This window comes from Opisthocomus hoazin, chromosome 6 (assembly GCF_030867145.1).
Source record: "Opisthocomus hoazin isolate bOpiHoa1 chromosome 6, bOpiHoa1.hap1, whole genome shotgun sequence".
NCBI classification, from domain to species: Eukaryota; Metazoa; Chordata; class Aves; order Opisthocomiformes; family Opisthocomidae; genus Opisthocomus; species Opisthocomus hoazin.
In genome coordinates this window covers 6709666-6730094 of record NC_134419.1, presented here as the reverse complement: position 1 = coordinate 6730094, position 20429 = coordinate 6709666, and the positions used below count along the sequence as shown (strand labels likewise).

Here is a 20429-nt window from a genome sequence, read left to right as displayed (position 1 = left end):
TTTCACAGTTACTGAAATGTCACTGCTTTGTTTAAATCACTCTCAGGCATTTTAAGAACGCAATATTAGGATTTATTAGGCAGACCGATGATGTTAAGAAATGACAGTACACTTGTTTCCAGTTTTTAATGCTTTCTTGTAAAACTGAAAATATAAAACCAGCTGAGCAAATGAAGATCTTTATATACATGAGGTCTGTGATTAAAAAAATCCTTTTAGTTTAAAAAAAAAAAAAGAAAAAAAAAACAGAAGAATTGACCAATGAGTTAAATGAAAACTGATTAAAGGGACTGACATTCTCAAATTGAAACATACTTTTCTGGAAAAAAACCCCCCTTCTTTACAAGTTTATTATATAACTTACATTTACACTTTACTGAGAGAACTTACAAAACAAGCTGCTTGAAATGCTCCTCATTCCCTTAAAGCATGAATTTCAAAGTGCCACAGCAAAGGAACAGGTTCCAATATTATCTTATACAGACTATTCATGTATAAAATGGTTTGGTAAATGTGAGGTGTTTGTTTAAATGAGCACATATAGGGATACAGACTAAATAAAAGTACTTGAACAACACCTTTGTTATTACATACACAGTTATAGGTATAATAAAGGAAACAAGGTCGGCACTGCTCTTAGGTATCTGTATAGATGGAAGGAATGTGATTCAAGCAGTGATCAAAGGTGCCGTTTTGGAAGAATCCATTTTCATCAGTTCCGTTGGAGACCATGTCTTCAGCTACACACTGTGCTTCAGAGATTGCATCATAGCCTGAAAGCGTGACAAATTGTATGGACATAATTTAGTACCACAGGACATATAAGGAAGGAAGCATAGTTCAAGGCCTGGGATTACACAGTACAGCACAGTGTTAATGAAAAGACAATAGGGTTTCCCATCAAAGTCTTACCCAGGAGATAGACAAACTCGTCTCCATGGGCATTCGTGTCGCAGCGGACGAAGCGCCCACTCATTTCTGCAGAAAGCTACCCATTTGCACGTGAAGTGCAAGTACCGGAGTATGACTCTCTTGGGACTTTACAGTCATTATCTGAATAGGATGTCAAAACAATGAGTGGGCAAGGATCCTAGTAAGTGTGCACTGAAAGTCATGCAGTCCTCTTGGTTTGTGTGTTTTTCCTTTTAATGGCACTTTGTAAAAATGTTCCATGTGTCTCCCAGCTTCTTGTAAGATGCAGAAGAAGTCTGGGTCCTACATTTACTGGAGCCCCACACACTGCAGAGGTGAGGCCTGCGGAAGTGTGTCTGGGTCAGGTCAGGCTCATGGGACGTGTGGAAGGAGCTGTGCACCACGTTGTCCTCAGGCCACCAAAGCCCACCATGCTGCTGGGTCCTCACCTGGCCAAGCTGGCTGGTGCTTGCCAGGCTACCAGAAAGCTGCTATGGTGGGGGAGAATCTCTCTGTCCTCCTTTTCTAACGCAAAACCGCCACAGCTGTTACCAGCCTCCCTGAGCTGTCCACCCCTGTGGAAAGGAACAGGTTTGCCTGCTACCAGGTGCTGTGGCAGCTGGAGTACCAGGGAGCCCAAAACAAAAGGTTTATTGCCTACCCCAAAGGACACGAACGTTTCCTGTTGTGCCCCGCTATAACCAGCTTTTGCAGCTGGCCAGTCAAGGCTCACATGCACATACTCATTTTACTGCCGTCCAGCTCCTTCCTTGCTTCACCCCTGCTGTGTTCTCACCCTGCCCTGCCCTTCTCCTTTCTGTATCTGTCCCTGTGCCCCCACTCCTCCTCGCACCAGCCACGCCCTCCTGTCTGCCCCAAGGCCCTGCTCTCTGCCTTGGTGCTGGGCAACCTCAGCCTTCTCCTTCAGCAGCTTTCTAACACACCCCACTACCCTTCCCCAAACTACTGCAGGAAGCATCGACCCCCCCCCCCCCTTATGTTCATCCTTTCACATACGTGTTCTGTTTTACCCTGTACCACCTGATTTGGGCTGGGTCTTTAGGCAATTGTCTGCGTGAGCTTCAGCGCAAGGTTCTGACTCCTGCACCTGGCCCACAGAGCCCACCTACCACAACTGCAATAATCAGCAGCAGCATTAAATCAGCTGAGGCAACACATGGAACAAGATTCTTCCAGTTAAGAACATGTCTGTGAACTAAGTGCCTGCTGTCGAAAGTAAATCTCTTACAAACCACATTCGTGTGAATTGCAAGTCGCTGTGTGGATGGCTGATCCTCGTGGTTAAAGCACTGGGACCTGGCTCCATCCTCTGCTTGACGAAGGAGCTCTCTGAAGCCATTGTTTTTCTGTGCCTCAGCTCCCCATCTGGAAAACGATGCTCTTTTCTCCTCTTCAGCCCTTCTCTCATCTCTCCAGACTGCCTAACCCTGCAGGCAAGTGTGTCTAGGTAGGGCTGACTGATTTCAGAAAGAACCGTCGGCTCACTCCTTAGAACTTAATTATAGGTATTTTACTATTACGCATGTTTTTGTTATTTGAGACCAAATTCTCTACTTATTTACATTTCTGCATTTTCCTATGACATATTAATTTACTGTTAGTTTACAGGTCAAATTCTGCTGTCTGCAGAAATCTGGCATGCGGCCTATGTCCAAAGTCTCTGGGAGACGACCTTGGCCTGTTTATCTGCCCTGTGCTGCATCGGTCCAAGTGGAGTGACCGGTATTTTGATAAGTTTTGCGAGTGTTTATGTTATGCTAATTTCTGTTTGATGAGCCTGTATACAGGGTGGATACACAACCACAAATGGACAAAACCCAAGATAAGCATACACCCCAGAAATCATTATTAGATTCCAGATAGAGTAAACTATCCAAAGTCCTGAACAGAAAATAAAAATTTATTGACTGTTAATGTGATTCATGGAACAGCTGTTTGCCAGTCACATTTGGCATTCCTGTGAGATGAGATCTCATTTAATATTAATGGTGCTATAAAAGCTTGAAAAAAAAATTAATGCATAGCCTTGATGAATCTTGCAAACCTGAATGGTTCTATTTTATACACAAAAAGACGAGATAAGATTTATATATTTCATATATATTTATGTTTCAGCTTTTAAAGTATTTGCATACCTCAATAACCACTCTAAAAACAAAAATATTACACAGAAACATTTCATAATAGTTTAGCCCTAGACAGAAAAATCAACTGTTGTTGAATTTGGTGTCTTGCCATAGTGTTATTCTTTGTTCCTACAATTTCTTTTGGAAAGTTTATTTAGTCTGTTCTTTAAATATTGCAGGCTGTCAATCTAAACTTGAAATTCGATGTTAAGATGAAAAAACTATGTTTTAGTAACATCAAACTTATGAATAACACAAAAGAATTCAAAGCTGAAGCTTCATCTTAAACTTTTCCCTTCTGTTCGTTACTGATGCGTGCACTTTCTAGTATGGAACAACAGACAAATGCATGCGCGCTCTCTCTGAACAGTCTCCTTTAATACAAAACAAACAGGAAAGTCAACTGTAATTTTGTGGTCTGACTCAGGCCCCATTTCAAAAAAGCATTTAAACATATGTTTTTGGTATCGTCCGTAACCAAGATGCCCTCCTGAATTCAGACATGAAGAAAAATTTCTTGGAGATCTGTATGTAAAGATTGCAGTAAATGGTAGTGTTTCATGGCTCTGACAATACTCGCATTTTGTTTGATTTCAGTAATTCTGTCAATTCTTAATTGTGGTTTTAAAAGTAGAAAAAATATTTATAAAAATGAATACTTAAATATTGAAGTAATCCAGCTATAATCATTTGTTGGAAATTTTACATTATGCAAATATGTAGCTAAACAGGAAAATACAATTGCAATGAATGTGCAACAGCACAAGACAAAGGAACTGCCGAACAAAAACAAACGAAGATTTATCAAAGCAGTGCCTTTCCATTTCGTAAAGGTCATTATTGCAAAACAAAACCATCCGTTCATTCTTACATGGACGGGAAGTCCCTGGTGCTGCTACTTTCTTGAGAGTTGTATTAACAATCTTCTTAACTTTCATCTGATTATAAAAGCCTGCTTGAGCATACCTGAAGAGATGTACAAAAATTAATAGCCCACACAGTAAATGCGAGAAGTGTCTTGTTTGTCAGCACTCCTGAGCGATGTGGTGCCTGTGATGACAGGCAGAACGAAAGCAGAGTTTGTGCATCAGTCAAATACAGGAGGATTAAAGAAAACAAATTTGCTTTCCTTCTGGGATTTTTATAGATGCAAATGAATTTCAGTTACTGAGTTTTTTATGCAAACATATTTTTGTAGTAACGTTGACTATAAAATGCATTCTTTTCCCCTCCTGCTAAAAATATATGGATAATTATTTATAGGTGGAATAAATTACCTGGTGAAGCTAAAGGTGCATTGAGTATGTGATAGCCGTTCTGCCTCAGAGGATTAAAGCAGTGGGATTCCCCTGTCAGCACATCACTGGTGACAGACTGGTCCATTGTTCTGTAGCAGTCTCCATAGTGGAAACAGTTTTGTATTGAGTGAAAGCTGCCTTGGTAACCTGAAAACAGACATTGCACACACATTTTAACACTGCTGCAATGGTATTAGCTCCATTTCTGTCACAGTATTTCATTACTATTGTGGGGTTTTTTAGTTCCTCAGTTTAAACTATGGAAAAATGATCATGCTATTCTATAAGGCGTAATAATATAAAAGCTACATCAGACTCGGTCCCACAAGGTGCTGTGGACTGTGATCCCCATCAAGCAAAAACGTCAAGGATGCACTTCATTTCAGGCAATAGATCAGCTGCAGGAAGTCAACGGCCCTCTTGTGTTCCACGCTAAGCAGTAAGTACTGCGCTGGATCAGGTCCAGGATGCTCACCTCCTACGAGAATGTGTCTATAATGAGTTACTTTGAATTTAAATACAATAATGCAATATTTAAATGAATTGCACTGTGCTGTTTTCAGTTGAGTAAAGTCTTTTCCCATCCAGTGTGCATTATGCACTGCTGGAGACGGCGCTGTTTATTCAAAATACCTTTAAGAATGCCTTAAACCTCTCCTTTCTCAGACTGCTTATTTCAAATGAAATCCCTTTCACTGAACACAGGGGGCCACAGTCTGCAAGTAAAATTGAACTAGAGGTGCAGGACTGACTCCAGATGGACGTCAGGTGAAGACTTTGAGTTCAGCTAGAGGCTCTTCTTGCTTCTGAAAAGTGCCGACATGAATCTGTATGGTCTCTGGCGGCCTTGGTCATTCTGCTTTTGGCGTGTGTTTGACTTCTGTCCCTCACACACCCTACATTTCTTAACTCCTGCTTTTTTTTAAAGTATCATATTACCAGTGGACCAGCAGTTTGGTTTTTGCCAGCCAAAATAAGATATTTAAGAGTAAAGGACAAATGAATTGCTGATGAAGGAATTTTACAACTTACAAGTTTGTGCCAGCATCCCAAAAGAAAATGTTATTTGCTCCAGTAAGGGTGACATCAAAACATGCCACCATGGCCTGATTTAATTCTCTTCCTTCCTCCTGCCTTGATAACCTCTTCCTGATTCCAGGTGCATAGCACACTAATTGCACATTCATATTAACTATCCCTTTTCCTACCTTCTCTGACTGTCCCTTCCCTTATATGCGACTGAAGTCAACGAAGTCAGGCTTAAAGTTAGTAGAATGTGCCATCAGGATTCTCCTCTAATTGCCAGAAAAAATAAGGGGCCGTTGTCTTTCTTCCCTCAGTCATATTCAGCCTGAAACATTTCCTAAGGAACTACTGCAAAAGCTCCGGGTAGTTGACTCAAACGCAGACACAACCACATCTTCAGCTGACAGACGTCAGCACAGCTCCGCTCACCAGTGGAAGACTTGACTCGCTGGGCCAGCTGTGCAGCTATTCCGTCTGTTTGTTTGGAAGTGAAATAGCCGTGTCTGTCACCAGAGCGTCTGGGTGCTGCACAGGGTGGCATTTGTCCCTTACAAGTCATGCAGCGTGTAGGCTTTTTCCTGCTAAGAAAGATGACCTGTCTTTTTCTACCTTTTCCCTTTACTAGCAAAGTTTGACCAAGTAGATAACATCAGGCAATGCTCGGAGTCTGTCTGTTCATTCTGGTTGTGTTTTCTAAGGTGGTAATAAATAAGGCTAAGTGAGGCAATTCTTTAGTAGAAATGCAGTGAACTCACTGAGTGGTGAAAGATTTGCTCTGAAGTTTCACAGTTTAATATGTGTTTTGGCAGAATCTGCAAGGATTAGATGATTTATTCCTTGAGAACCTATGATTCTCCACCGCAAAATACCTAAATTGTTGATATCCATGATTGGTGAAGTACTAATGGATGACTGTATTAGATAAAGACACTATGCACACTGTACCAAAGCTGCTCATATTTGCTGCTGTAGAGAAGAAGGCCCGGTTGGAAAACAGAGTATTAAATGATGCATGTGCTTCCTCGGAATAAATAGACAGCCACCTCTATTTACTGCCTGGAGAGTCTGGCTCAAAAAACCAAAGAGCTCTATGAGAGGTAGCAAAGCCATCTTTTGATGTGGTTTTAGTTACAGTGCTTTATTGATTGGTTTTTGGTAATTATACTGCCTTCTGTTTACAAAACATTAACTCTTTGCTGTAAGCCTTCTAAAAATATATCCTTTTCACATGAGCAGTGAAAAAAAATGAGACACTTGGCTTCAGATGAGGTACAACTGCTTGCAGAGAGCACTTACATGCATTTCTAGAGAAAAAACCCGAACCTTTTCCAGAATGTCTGCTATACACATCACTTCTAGGGAAGGCATGACGTGTATTTTCTCTGTCTCTGTAATTGCTGCCCTTTCGTCATGCTCCCAGGCTTGCCTTTGCTAAATCAATTAAATAGCTTTATGATCTACAGGGCTGGCACAGTGGCTTAGAAAATGAGAGAACATCCAAGCATGACAGAACTGGATTGAAACTAGTCGGATCCAGGGTTTTCTCAAGACCTGTGGGTAAAGGTTTCTTTTGAAGTGTTCTAAGTTACACTGTCTAGCTGCTCAGGAGAAAATACCTGAGGCAGAGAACTGCCTCAGAGTCAGAAGTCTGGAAAAGAACTGCCGTAAGCAATCAAATTCTCCTTTGGATTGCAGTATCTATCCCTCTGCATCACTGTGTGATAATCTGAAAATGCAGTGCAAAAAGTATTACTGGGACTATCCAGTGAAGGGACACGGTGTAGGAAAATACTAGTGTTACTGCACTGCTGTATTCACGAAGACCAAATTTCTGCTACGTGTTTCTCAAAGAATATACTGAGAAATACACCACGCCTGTTGTAATGTGCTTGCAGATGTGATAAATGCAGGTATCAAACTAGAGAAAAAGACAAAGTGAGGAAGGGAAAGGTTGCATCAGGAACACTGGTCAGGTAAAACAAACCATGACACTAAAAATGGGACTTTTAACCCTTCTGAGCTGAGCCGTATAATGAAAGCTTTCTTGCTTTTTCGTTAGCTTCATAGAAATGATGAGACAGTGGGACCCTATAAGAAAGGGGCAGAGGCTTTATGCAAGGCATGTCATGCATGTGGGAAGAGGCTCAGGGATGGCTGTGGGACGAGTGGACTAAAAGGCAGGTAGCTGCTTCCTTGGGGATGAAAGGTGAAGGATAAAGAGACTCCCCAAAGCTTCTGCAATTGGAAAAGGTGAGAGAGGTGGAGACGCAAGACAGCTCTCCTGCACAGACAAGGGCACTGAGCAGGTTACTGAGTTTGTGCCTGCTTTATCCCTTGCATGGGGATTCTACACCAGGCAGTTCACCGCCTGGCTGGAGACCGGTCAGCAAGCACTTGTGTGTCTCTGCTGTGTGCTCACATGACTGGCCTTCGGAGTGACCTCTCAAGTGGCTGCAGGGAGGTTTCATGCCGAGTGACAGTGGCAGCGGTTTATTCAGCAGGACTCTGGCCTTACATCTGAAATGCTGAAGAACTGCAGTTGCAGCTGGTGAACCTGATCTGCAGTTCCACTACTAGGACGTATAGAAGAATTTGGTGATGTTCCCTGCACTTAAACTGGTAGGAAGAATTGTGCTTGCAGCATTAAAAGCTGTGTTTGAAAGTGTAGCCAGCTGAATGTCACTCCTGGAAGGTGGAAATGAGTCTTGGAGTGACTGAAATCGCAAACCTCCAGGTTGAAGGACTGCAGGATCAGTGAGTTGCTATGTCACTAAGATTTTTTTCATGACTTTTTATGTGCTTTCTGTACTCCCACCCGCTGTTTCAGAGACACATGGGAGAGTTTCTTTTGGTATGAGGTAGGTTGGCTCTTGCTGATGGCCTTCAGTAGCCTGGCGTGGCTCAAAAGGCCAGTCAGTCTGTTCCAGAGGACCTGAGCCTCACACATCTTTTACACTGTTAAAAAGGAAGAACTGCCAGCTTGTTTAAATGCTAAGTGTTCCCAAAAAGCAAAGTCATCAGACTAGAGATGGAAAGGCCACGTGAGTTAAAGCAGCCACAAGGACTTTTGTAACAACGGGTGCTCTTGCCAGATAAGGTTTCATTCATTTTACACAACCACAGGAAATGAAACTTGTTGCTTGCAGGCAATACAATGTTTGATTTGAATATGCAGTACAAGTCAGAGCTTTACTGCAGTTGTACATTTAAAAAATGTGCAGTATGAAGCAACGGTGCTTTTGGTTCATGCTATTTTGTTGTGGTTCCTTTAGATTTTTTGAAATACTTTAAACAGAAAGTATTAGGACTTAAGATATGATTAAAATCCCATAATCAATGGTTCAATTAGCAGCCACATATGGTTGATTAGAGTAAACTAACCACGGAGCATTTTTTACAAGTTCTGAAAGAAGACTCATTTCAGTGGTTAAAATATGAAGTAAGCAAGAAGGCTTGTCTGGTGCAAACATCCCTGCTCCTTCTGGGAAAGCAGGAGTGTATTACCAATTTTGCAACAAGTGTTTCACCAATATTTTTTTTTCCACATGGATTTTAGGTTTTCCTTCAGTTTTGATTTAAAGCAAAAATTTTCTGAGGTTAATTTTCAAGTGAAGAATTTACTAAATATCCTGTCAGTTTAAATGATCACTATTAAATGTTTTATGTACAGTAGATGTAGAAATGTAACAGTTAATAAAGGAATAAGCCGAGTTCCAAACATAACATTTAGTCAGAATTTTGCTTTGAAATAATTTGTAACAGAAAAGCTGCAGTTAGCCACTTCACACAGTGCACTGGCTGCCTCTGTTTCTCTAAGGCACGGCTTAGAAAACTTCAAGCAGCTTTAAAATGAATGATGTAATGAGCAAATCATTGGAATATGCCTATTAAATGCCATCTTGTTATGCCATGTCATTTACATGTATGTGCAAATAAATCTCAGCTTTTCAAATTCCATAAAATTTCTGACAAGGAATAATGTCAGGTATAAATAACTACAGGATTCCATGGCCTGCCAAATTCTTTCAGCATGTAATAATTTCCATGTGATCTTACTACAACTAGGTTTAAACATATAAATAATGTCAGCTTATTCTTTCATTATCAGTATTTCTGCTGCCAGCTTGATGAAGCGTGCTGTCTTCTAAAAATTTCAGATCCACAGTGTGTCTGTGCTTCCATACAATTGCCTAGCTCTACGGCTAGGCTCATACAGTGTTCCTTCTCTCGGCAAAAATTCAAAACTCACAAATTACTACAGATTCCATTAGAAAAATGTGTTATTCATGAACTGAGATGCAAAAAAAGATGTAGAGCAAGTACAGCTAAGTACAGGTTACAGATCAACTGATTTCAAGGGCTGCTAATCAAAATTGATTTTTGAATGACCATTTCCATAATGAATTTATAATAATACTTCAACATTTGGCCGAAGTGGAAAATTACTGCTTTTTCAAAACCACACGACATAACACTTAGAAAGCAACAATTCATTCAGAAGGAAATGTGGTTTTCTTAAGGAATAAAGTCAATTTATTTAAGTGGTTCAAAACTTGTTCTGTCTATGCATTTGTTTCTGCCACAGTAATGAGCTGCTAAACTTTCCTCTTGTGGTTTGTAGTTATTTAGCTCATTATAGTAACATAATCATATATCATTATATGCTATCATAAATCTGCCACTTTTCCCTTACAGAGTTAATCTTTTTAAATTGAATAATCTGTTGAGCATCAGGTTGAGTTAGTTTTCCCTTCAGCACAAATCATTTAATATAATACGCTTTAACTTTTCAGACTCCGTCAGTTCAACCAAAGAGCAAAAATACTCCTCAGAGAATGAAGGGCAGAGGGAACTGCTGGGAGGCTGAGCCCCATTACAGCCGTGCATTGCTCACTGGGTTTGTGTTCAACCCCGGCGTTTCACACCTTGCCGTCGCATCAGTTGAGCGAATGCAAACCTCCTGTTTTGCCCACTGGTAAACTGATCACATGTGATACTTCACCAGCCAAAAATGACCTTATACAAATGACAGTACAGCTGCAAAAAGCATTTCAAAAAGCTGGTTATCTGCCTGTATAAACTTCTACACCTAGTTATACTTGCAACCAGACAGATGTCCTGCACACTTCTTTATTGTGAATATTTACTACACTTCAGCAGCATGCCATCTGGATTATATACCACATTTGTTAAATATGCAAGCTCCTGTTACTGGAAAAATCTGTGATAATATTATCTCTTGCTAATTTATACCTCAAAAATTGCAGAAACATTAATTAGCTCCCACAGCAGAACTTCGGAATAGGTAAATAAGCTCCTGATTAAAAAGGCTGGGTAATTCAGAACAAAAAAATGTTTTAAATTAAGCAGTGGGACAGCTGCTTAGCTGCTCCCATTCCTGTCCTCAGATCACACTGGCGCTCTATAGTTGTACAGAGTGCCCTTGCACATTATTATCTAAAATGATACAGACACCAAACCTCTAAATAATAAATGGCAAACTATTTTTTCTTTGTCTAAGCTCATGTCTACTGCATCACTGTCGGTGGGCTGAGCAGGACATTGCCAAGGTGTGCTTCAGCCCATGTGCTTTGGGGCTAGGGGGGTTTGCTTTGGCAGGGCCGCTCTCTCCCTGCTGCCGGAGGGCTGGGTGAGCAGGCAGGTGAGGTGCACAGCCAGTGGCCATCCACTGCGTGGTGAGAGCAATCCGGTACTGACAATCACAGGGTGAGTCTGGGCTAAATATTTCCCCTCATCGTTAAATGGAGAAGTTATCTGAAGTTATTTGAGGGCATAATTCATTCTTGTCAGGACCTTTTTGAAAACATGTCCTAAAAAAACCTGAATAAATGCAAGAAATCTGCCGTTGTGATAGCTTTCCCCATTATGATAACATATCACAGCATGAACTGGTCTGAAAATTTTGCTCGGTATGTCCCTTAATAAAACTGAAATAAATTCTTTCTCCCCAACTTGGAATTAGGAAAGTTTAAGAAAAAAAAAAAAAGAAAAAAAAAGAGGGAAGAGTTACCTTGAGATCCCTGCTGTACAGACTGGTTTTGAAATTGAGCATATGGTTTATTTGGTATTCCAGAAAATTGCTGCCCATTTGGTGACTGGCTGTGTGATGATGGAGAGCCGTGTTTCTGCAACAGGGAAGGTGGAACTAATGCTTTCAGGGGGCTGACAAGTGGAGAGATTATGTTGGGAGCAAGCCTAGAAAAAGAAAATACAGAAAAACTTCACATATCACATCGCAATATGGGAAAACAAGTACTTGAAAGGCCCTATTTCCACGATGGCCAAACTATAGAAATGTTTATTTTGCAGGTACAAATTATACTGTAAAAAAAAGTTAATGCAGTGCTGCTTTCAGGTATTCATTTAGGAGGAAAGGGAGTTAGAAAAGATGTCTGTTCCTTTGCGCTGACTTCCTGTGCTAGCCATAATGACAGGATCAAAATGACACCACTCCTCAGTACACAACTTAGACACAGCTTGGTTTTAATTGCAACTTTTGTGAGCCAAGAAACATGTCCAGAATACAGAAGGAGAGAATTAAGTTAGAGTAGGTAAATGCAAGTAAATTGTTTAAGTGCCTTCATAGCTGTAACGGGGTAAACCTTTACACCCAAGTTTCAGTGAAGACAAAGAAAAGCATTTGTTTCAGTTATTCCTTGTGTAGAATTTTTCAGACCTAGAAATACAGCTTTAACTGCAACACATGGTACCATTCTTTCAAATTAAAAAACGGAATAAGTGTTTGCTCATGCAGCACTGCCCAGTGGAAGACCGAGAAGTGGTTGTACCTGAGAGATGGAAAATTCCCCCCAGACGTCTGGGACTCGGGCCAGCACCGCACAGGGAATGGACCCTGACCCAACACTCCACCGCGGAGCTGGAGCAGCTGAGGCAGAGCCTTACTAACCCATGGCGTCCCTGGGCATCCTTTGCAACCAGTGGAGCAGAGCAGCTTCCACGCTTCCTCCCAGCCGCACCGCGACTGTCCCACCAAGGGCTGGGGCAGCAGCTGGCCCAGAAGGGACGAACCCTTGGCCAGAGAACTGTCCGATGGTCATTTGGGACCAAAAACCTGGCCGATCATTTACAGGCCTCTTGTAGAGCTGCATGAAACTAACCCTATAAATGAGTAAATAGGTAGAAGGTGGATCTTTCACCCTCCTTCGGTAGCTGGGACAAATCACCTTTTGCTCCGTAGCCCAGTGTTACGCTGCCAAATGCGCGGGCTGTGCGGGCTGTATGTTCACCATATACTCTCTGCTGCCGCTGGAGCTTTTGCTGAGCATAAGAAACAGCTCTTTGAGCAGCGCTAGAACCTTCCGATGCTAGAAAAACCACCTGCCTGAGAGCCACCCTGCTGAAACTTCACAGCCACGGGGCCTGAGGCGTAGACATAAAAGTACCCCTGCAAGTCATAATACATGTCAACGTAGCTGGAAAAAAAATATTGAGCACAAATCATTGCAGGTGTACAAAGAATCAACTGAAAAACAGATTAAATCTCTCACTGGTGTCTTCCTCTACCACTGCCCAAGCCATTCAAACACCATAAACCACGATGTGCAACAGCGGCTCCTCACCAGTTTACACGACTGCTGCTTGGAGCAATTAGGATTAAACCCAGGGAGCGAGGCGACGCTTGACTTAGGGCTAAGCACTACATGGGAGCGTTCAAGAGGTAAATATAGATGAACTGTGAATTAATGGTGACAACAGCTTAATCAAATTTAACATGAGAGACAGAGGAACACTGCCAAAAGCTGTCACAGTGACGCTCTATTACAAGGGGCTTAAATAAATCGACCAGCCAAAATCCATCCTATGCTGAAATAATTCCATCTCCCAAAGCAAGAAAATAACAGCATATAATACAAACCACAGAGACACTAAATGTCCCCAACTAATAAACCAGTATTGTGAAATGGGTGAAGGCAAGGATACTTTCAAGCCGAATACGTAAGAACTGGAAAATAAATTCTTCTTGAGAAAGATAACTCCCCCCCCCAATAAGCGATGATCAGCAATACGTAAAATAGAGGACTAAAGACAAATTCTAAGAGACAACATGCAAAGAAAAAAAAAAAAACTTTTTTTTTTTTTAAGTGCATATTAAAAAGCGCGGGGGTGGCCCGTGCGCTGCCCGAGGGTACAGGCCTGGGGCTGCAGAGGTGGTGCAAAGGGAGGCAGGGAAGGCAGGGCCACCTGTGCCCTCTTCGGGTCAGAGACAGAAAACGCTCTCTGGGGTCTGAACTGCTGAAGAGCAGAACCTCGGGGGAAAATACCGAGTTGATTTGCTAAGAAGCAGCTAAACGCCAAGGTCAGCCACACTCCCATGTGGCTGCAGTTTTTCCTCAAAGGTCTCATCGGAGAAACAGTTTAACACGAACGAGCTGTCGCGCAGCCCAGCTACAAGTCACATCTTCTGCAAATGCTCTCAAATGCGCGTCTGTGGTGAACTATGGCATGAAGATGGGGCTGACGTGATCTGCTGGGACCTGCAGAAAAGCCTTTGCTGCCGTCTCTGCCGAGGCTGCAAGCGAGTGCCGGCAAAGCACAACCGTAAATTGCAAGACTGTCCCCAGCCCCTCCAAACGGCGCGCATGGGGACGATGTCGTCGACGTGCCAGAAATGCTGTCAGAAGCCTGGAAATGCTTCTCTTTGAAAGGAGATTAAAAAGATTGCAGTTGTTTTCATTGGAAAGATAATAGCTCAGAGAGCTCATGATAGTGACATTTATGCGGATAATGACCACACGCACATTTAAAAGAGAAACAAAAGATGTACTGAGGACTCCAAGGCCTGGATGAGCCAGAAACCACGCTGAATGAGGGAGGAAAATACTTCTAGTGAGAGAGAACTCTGCAACTGCCCGTGTTAGGTTTCCTCTGCCTCCTCTTGGAATGCCTTGTCCCGGCTGCTGCCGGGGAACGCTGCACCCCAGAGAGGCCTGCCGGGCTGCTCCCTGCCCGCTGCTTTGTTAGGATGGGCGAGTGAGCGCATTTTTAAATTCCATGCAAATAATGCTGCATGTCAAACAAAACCGGTACATTTAAGGTGTCCCGCTGTGGGAATACTGAAAATCCCAGCTTCCCTACCCAGTTTAACTACTCCCAGAGGCTACTGAAATCTTAACTGTGTGAGAAGAATTTGGCAGTTTTTATTGTTATTTTCAAAGCAGCGCTCCTCCCCATTGACACTCTTTTACATTCCTGTTTCTCCTATGTGTGAGCTCAACAGTTGTGATCGCGTTTGTGCCTCCCAGCCTTTGAAAAGACTGGTAAAGGGCCGGTGAGATTCCCAGTGCGAGGCGGGAGGGGTGCGGAGGTGTGCAGGACCCTGCTCCAGCCAGGTGAGCTGAGCACCAGCTCGCTGCCCCGCTCAGCACCGCTGTCACAGCACGGGAGCCCAGCAAGCGCGGCTGGCTGCCGGCAGCCAGTGTCCTAGGGCCTCACTGCAGCACAGGAACCCAAGCTGACACCCCGAGAGCTCTGTGTAACGCCTGACCAGCACTGCCTCCTCGCTGTGAAGAGTTTCGTACAGTTGAGCAGGTCACCATAGAATCTACACGTTCTGCTCAGCCTCTCCCAAACAGGGAACTGAACATGCTTCCCAGAAGTTAAGGCACAGTTTTTAGCTTGGAAAAAGCTTTGCTCGGCAGAAAAAATCTGGCTGCACTAGTACAAGTGTCCAACATGGGGATTTGCCTCCTTAAAATGCTCATCACAATGCCTACAGCGCGAGCTGGTTCCTAAAATGTTATTTTGTGTGTGTGTGCATGCATGTGCAATGTGCTCTGGCACGCTCAAGGGGAGGCTTTTCATCAGCTAACTGTCCAGTTCCCAGTGCCGTGGTTTTAATTCTCTCCTGAATATTTGCCTACTCATTAGGTTGCTGTGATATTCAGGTTGTTAAAAGAGAGGAGGACTCATTCCTGATACAAATTAAATAGATAATACATTAGCAACAGAGAAGAGCTTGAAAGGAGATGCTTTCTGTGAGGGAGAAGAAACCCTACACTACTTACACCAGGAACTCAGCTGGATACATTAAAAATTCCCAGGCAGTAGCTCAGCCGTGTATGTTTCAGTAAGTAATAGCCTGGACATTTCCTGTTAATACTGTACTACAACCATAGTTTGCTTTGGTTTGGATATTAATAATAAATATATACCATATATTTTACTTTAATTGTAACTGGTATAAGTCAGTAAATTTGCAGGGCCTTTTGGGGCCTTTTAATATATATCTGTGCCTATATATAGCTATATAGAGAGGTATATAAATAAATACTCTCACACATGTAAAAAAAATCCTTATCCCTCCTTAATTCATTAAATTTGAGGGCTTCTGGCTATACAGAAGATTTCTGTTCACGAGCATAAATCTTTTTGCCATCTCCCTAACCTTGTGACAAAGCTGGGGAGAATCAACAGTGGTTACAGATGGCTTGCTCTGCTGCTGCAGTCTGACTGTCGGTACAGCCTGCCCTGTCTCACAAGATGCTTGACGGTAACTCAGTAACTCAAAACAACAAATCAACCCATCGCAAGGCTTTTACTACTCCATGATCAGAAAGCGTAAGTCCCTTATGTGAAAGGTGGCATTTATCTTACACGTAGCCATCACCTGCTACAGCCACTAATGAAGTTCCTAGTAAGCCCTCTCTGAATCCAGATTTCCAGTTGCCTACCAGCGAAACTGCTATTGCTAGACCCCTTGCTGTGTGTAACACAGGATGCAAGTAGGAAAGTTTCTTCACCCGAAGATTCATTCTGGTGACTTCAGACCTAATGACAGCAGGGGCTTTGCAGTCCCTCTCCTGCAGAGGGGTACACACCAGAAGAGTCTCTGGTCCCTGCACGGGTCAACTGGGTCTGAACTTACAGCACCTTTGGGAACAGCAGTGCTGCAGGAATAATGTACAACGTTCTTGAGCAGTGACAATAACAGCAAGGCAACTACACAGTTGGATGCAGTAAGAATTTACTTAACAATGACAACGTGTTACGTAGTGGTAAAACCAGAAAACCTGTATTCAGTTTTGATGCGTTATCACAGGAGTTAAAAGCAGTTGAAGATACGCTACAATAGTAAGACAAGGTTTTCTTACAGAGTAAAACCACTGAAACTGGAAGCAAATCACTGAAAGAAGAGAATTTAAAATGCACTTTTTCAGATTACAGGGGCGCAATGGAGGAGCCAGCCTCCTCTCCACCCTGTCCAAGACATGGGAGCAACAGGGCATGCACCACAGAGAGAAGCAGGTCGGTTTAAAACAAAAGGAACATTTTGCTCACGCAGCGTGCCCTGGCCTGTGGCATTCACAGCCACATGAAGTCACAGAAATCAGACAAAATACCTAGTTCTTTGAAAAGGGACTAATTTAATGGCCAAACCAACATTTCCATGCTAAGCGAGGGGTAATCAAATGTTGTGCTTCAGGATGTAAACTGATCGCCCAAGGAGGCAGACAGGAATTCTCTCCTCGCTCATCATCCAGCTTTGTATGATTGACCAGGTATTGTGGGCTTTTTCAAACTCCCGTTGAAGCACCGTGTGTAGGATGGTGCTGAAGACATAATACTAGCCTCAAGGGACCTATGATTTCAGGTGGAGTTGCAAAGCTTATGCATTCCTCTCCTGAGGATGCATCAGTAGACAATTAAGTATAAGGACTAACCAGAAAATTCTTGTTTATGTAATACATTCATCCACACAGCCAACAGAAAACTATTGGAAGAACCAATTCCAACCCGGTAACATACCTTGTCCGTGATACTGCGCACACTTTTGAACCATGCTAAACACTGTTTTAAAATACTCGGCCTCACAGCCCTTCCGAAGGGAAGCTCTTCGAGTCAGATGGGATGCTACCCATGAAGGGTCATCGAACCAAGCGTTAGACACAGACAACGAGCTAATTCCTCACCTCTGCTGCAAAGCATCTGTCACTCACATTAATGGGAACTCACAGAAAGCTGGATCTTAACAGAAGGATTTTTTAAAAAGAAAATTAAAAGTCAAAACATAGAAGATATTAATCTGTCTTCGCCCCCCCCATTTTATAAAGTGCATACCTTTAAGAATCTCAGACAGAAATCCTGCAAAGACTTTTACATAAATTTTCTTGTAATCGTGTTTTAACAATATATTTTGGATTGTGAAAGTTCATATTAAATTGTAAGGCATATGCGAAGGAACTGTCTAGGTATGCCACGAGTTACCAGTTGTCTACTGAAAAGGCACCTCACAGGCTACAAATACCATTATCTTGTTTTGGAATTATTTATCCTGCCTCCAGTTTCAGCCTCCCCAAGTAGGCAGTGGTGTATAAGAATTTGTGTATCTTCACAATGCACACCAAATGTCTTGTTCCAATCTTATTGCAGCATAAAGACCCAAAAAATAAATACGTATTGACATTGATTTTTCTGAGCTTTCTGTCAAGAAGTCTGTTTTCTGCATTCACCCACAGTACCTAGTCAGAGTAAGAAATAGTTTTACACTTGGCTTTAGCCAGTCTTTGTTCAAAAGCAGATCCTGGACAAATTAAGTGCATCATCTCTCGACTGCCAAAAACTACAGAGAGTATACTTAATTAGTAAATACTGAATGGAACTGAAAATTGGAAAATAATGAAAATAAATTCAAACCAAGATTCCCGAATAATAAGTGGGAATGAAGTGTAACCGCAAAACAGAAATATCTAAGATAGGGATGTTTCCAATATGAAAACTGTCTGGGATTTTTTCTTTTTATAATGTGATGGTTTGATTGGCAGATTCCTCAGCTAGACAAAGAACCTCAACCCATATCCCATTGAGTTCAGTGGAAACAGGACCAAATCCAGACTGAAAAATGTCTGTCCTTTATCTCAGATAATTTTTTGTATATTTTGGGTTATCAGACCATTCTGTAATACAGTTGTCATGCATAGCGTATCGCCATATCAAACAATCCTGACTTTGAGAAGTACGCTTAACTCATATTAAGAGAAGTACATAATAAAGCACCAGAGAAGTGCAAAGCAAAGAAGCTCCGTGTTTTATCTCAAGTGACTTGTACAGTATTGCAGCCAGTTACAAAACCTGCGATTGTGCCATGAAGCCATGTTCTGCCACAAAATCCAGCATGCCAACCATTTCATTCATGAAGTCTCTCCCCCAAGCATTATAGTTACTCATATTGTGAGAAAGTCCAGTTCAGTTCCAGGACCAGGAGATTATTGTTTTTTTAATGGAGGGAAAAAAAAAGTTAACACTGATTTTCATCTCTTCCCATAATATTAAAAATGATGTGTAAAGCTCTGCTAATCTGGTCTCTGGATAGCGCCCAATCTCTTGCCACGTGTTTCTGTTCTGGGTCTTGCCCTACGGGAATTTCTGTCAGCACATGCTCAGGAAACAGTTACACCGTTCACTTTTTTTTGGCCTTTTTTTTTTTTTTTTTTTAGGACGGACTCTATCTGAAGTTTGCTGAACCTTTGCACTAATCACTACCAGGTGCCCCTGGCTACATTTCTGGAATGCAAGGAATCTTTTCCTTCTCTCTCTCTTTCCTCCTTTCTCCTCTTCCCCCCTCCTCCCTGAGATATAATAAATCCTTCAAGGCAGATCACCTTGCTGGGCATCATTGCATTTCATGACCCTTTTCCATAAACAATGAGCAAACAGGTTGTTACTGGGCTGCGACACACTGCCCTTCTTACAGGGCCTCAGTCTGCTCCGTGACAGCAAGGTACGAGGCTGTGGCTCTGTTTTTCTCTCTCCTCGCTGTGCTTGTGGCCAGCTGGAGTTAGTGGCTGCTCTTAAGAGACTCAGCCTCTATTCCTGGCTCGGCGTGGGACACACCTCCGCGTGTAACATCTTTAAAGTAGGACTGAGGCAATGCCTTTTCCTAGCTTCCAGATAAATACAAGACACTATTTTTCACTCAGAATACTTACTTGGATTACTTGAATCCGGTTCTGCGCCCTCCCTCACCCAAGCTCGGAGCAGTGCCAACAAATGCCTGGACAATGAGTGCAGGAGCTAGCCAGCTATGAGGAGTAAGAGGGGCTTCATAAACGTCGCAGATGACGATATCCTCGGGACCTTTAATGTGACTGAAGAGTCCTGGGTCACTTAATTGCTTTGGAATATTTTTAATAATACCAATAACAGTGATACCAAATAGCTTCGAGTTCAAAATCACACAGGAGCCAAAGGAGCGCTCTCCTGGTACGCTCAGAGGCTTTCTGTGTGAGCCTTCTCTTCAGGTACAGAGTGGCTCACTGAAGTGCTCACAATCTTCACTAACAAACACACACGTGAGTCTCAGCTGGGCGTAAAACATCACTCCGTATTTTCTAATGCACTTCATTACCTACACAAATTCACACATTTACACCAACACATTTTTTCTTTGTTAAATGAATCTCTCTACAATTGTTCTGACCTGGTATTTGTGATGTCTGCAGAGCAGTTAATCATAGCAATCATTATGGGAACTGTGACAGCCTGAAAGGTGTTTTTATTCATAAGGGTTTGTTGAATAATCTTTGAAATGAAGCTGATGAATCACTACAGTGGAAGCCACTACATGTAAGGGAAATTTGAAAACTTACTCTTGCTAACAATCTAGCAGGAACATATATTTTGAAAGTAAAAAAAAATCCTTATTAATGTGGTCAAAGAAATATCAAAACATATTTAAATAAAGAGCACTGCCTTAGGTTCCAGTGATTGCCAGGAAGTCAATTACAAAGACATGCAATCAAACACAGATACTGTCTAGTCAATATTACCCAGCATGTACTGCATGCTTGACTGATCTCTCTTATTTTAGTCATTTGAGGTCATTATTCTCTGGCAAGTATGCAGCAAGATGCTTCCAGGTGCTGGTAGATGCTGCACAGTTAGCTGATGTCTGCTTCCTTCAAGTTTACAGTCCAAAAGGCCCTACACCAAACAGTGGGAGATGTTAAGGTAACTTCAGCATTTGTTATGATAAATTACTGCGTTTGGCGTATGCGTACGTGGCTCA

At 42.2% G+C, this 20429-nt stretch overlaps 1 protein-coding gene across 1 annotated transcript in view; it reads right to left on the bottom strand.

The window, feature by feature from the left end:
- Positions 1-341: 341 nt before the first annotated feature.
- Positions 342-20429, bottom strand: part of GLIS1 (GLIS family zinc finger 1) — a 210390-nt gene continuing 190302 nt past the window's right edge. The window contains 3 exon segments of the mRNA XM_075424036.1: positions 342-773; positions 4337-4504; positions 11415-11599. Of these exon segments, the coding sequence (XP_075280151.1) occupies positions 637-773; positions 4337-4504; positions 11415-11599 (490 nt within the window). The 3' untranslated portion in view covers positions 342-636.